At 41.7% G+C, this 1,337-nt stretch overlaps 1 protein-coding gene across 1 annotated transcript; it reads right to left on the bottom strand.

The window, feature by feature from the left end:
* Window positions 1–365: 365 nt before the first annotated feature.
* On the bottom strand, window positions 366–1,093 carry LOC100278099 (uncharacterized). Its single transcript, NM_001367889.1, has 3 exons — window positions 937–1,093; window positions 685–834; window positions 366–592 (listed from the first exon to the last, which is right to left on the bottom strand). Exons 1-2 carry the CDS (start codon window positions 1,020–1,022, stop codon window positions 720–722), a joined length of 201 nt encoding a protein of 66 aa, NP_001354818.1. The 5' UTR covers window positions 1,023–1,093; the 3' UTR covers window positions 366–592; window positions 685–719.
* Window positions 1,094–1,337: the final 244 nt, after the last annotated feature.

The raw sequence follows: 1,337 nt of genomic DNA, 5'->3' as shown, positions 1-1,337 counted from the left end.
TATAAATTAGACTAAGAGAAATATTACAAGTAAATTTGGAGAACTTTATTTATGATCAAGAGACTATATTTATGATCTAAAGACTCTCTCTATATATATTGTGTCTCCTCATTTGTGGGCATATACTCGTGCAATAAAATAATGAGCGGTGTTTTGGTCATGGCTGCGTGATCGGCATCTGCTGAATGAAGAAGTAGCGACAGTTACAGCCTCGTTTCTACGATTGTCATATGCAAAATGGCACGGGACTATCGAGGCTTGGGGACCTTTGCAAATATAATTTTGCGAGACTATATTAAGGAAAACATTGAAGGGTGACGGCGCATGAACAACTGATTGATACGAAAGGGCGGTCTCCGTGATTATTTTCTCAACATATACATGGACGGTTTACAAAAAACATTTGCTGAAATACACAGACAGGTTTAAGTGATAAAATTTCGTAAATCGACAAATGGAGGCAGTCTTATTTTTAGCTTTATTAGCTAGTGAGTGTTTACATATTGATGACACAAGCAAAGAGAAAGAGGGCCTGTCAACTTCATCCTTCATTTTAGGAGAGACGAGGTGGGTGTTCACCGTAATGGTCAGCCTGTAAAGGGGCAAATTAAGATGACGTTGTTATAAAGTCCAATACTGATTATGTAGTTGGAAATCAAAAAAGATTAATACTCTAGCACCCACAGCAAGCTAGAGATGATTATCCGCAGATGAACAATTCACCCAATCTTGGTGATTGAATCCAGCGACACCAGGAGGACCAGCTCGTCATTGCTAGATGCCTGGTATGGCTGGTTCATGTGCGCAGCCGCCTTCTTCCGCAGCTGCTCCTGCCTGCAGCTTGGAAGAAGAAGAAGAAAACCTTACCCACCATGCATGGTTTGAGTCGCTCGACGACTATATATATATGCCAGGAAGACAGTAGTTTGAAGAAACCTTTTCTGGATGTCAACACAGGCAGCCGCCTGCTGCTGCTTCTGCTGCTCTGCTTCTGGGTGCTGGGAGGACGAACACTGCCCCATAGCTCTCTCTCTCTCTCTCTCTCTCTTTCTCACCTTCTCGTTGTGCTTTGCTTTGCTTTGCTTTTTTCCTTGGCTGGAGAGCTCTAGGGGTGTGGTTCTATATATGTTGCATTGGGTACGGTTGGGCACGATGATGACATCCTTTTTAAACTAGTTCTAATAACAAATATGAAAAAAGTTCCTCAAAGTGCCATTACTTTCTAATTTCGGGCTTAACAAGATGCTGTACTTTTCATTATCTGTTTCAGATATTTTATCATAAAGTGAACGACGACTGGGTCAGTGATTCTTCAACAAAGGGATAAGCTTGGCAGT

Source organism: Zea mays, chromosome 6 (assembly GCF_902167145.1).
Source record: "Zea mays cultivar B73 chromosome 6, Zm-B73-REFERENCE-NAM-5.0, whole genome shotgun sequence".
Taxonomy (NCBI): domain Eukaryota; kingdom Viridiplantae; phylum Streptophyta; class Magnoliopsida; order Poales; family Poaceae; genus Zea; species Zea mays.
The sequence above is the reverse complement of the archived record's forward strand: the minus strand, read 5'-3'. Positions and strand labels throughout refer to the sequence as shown.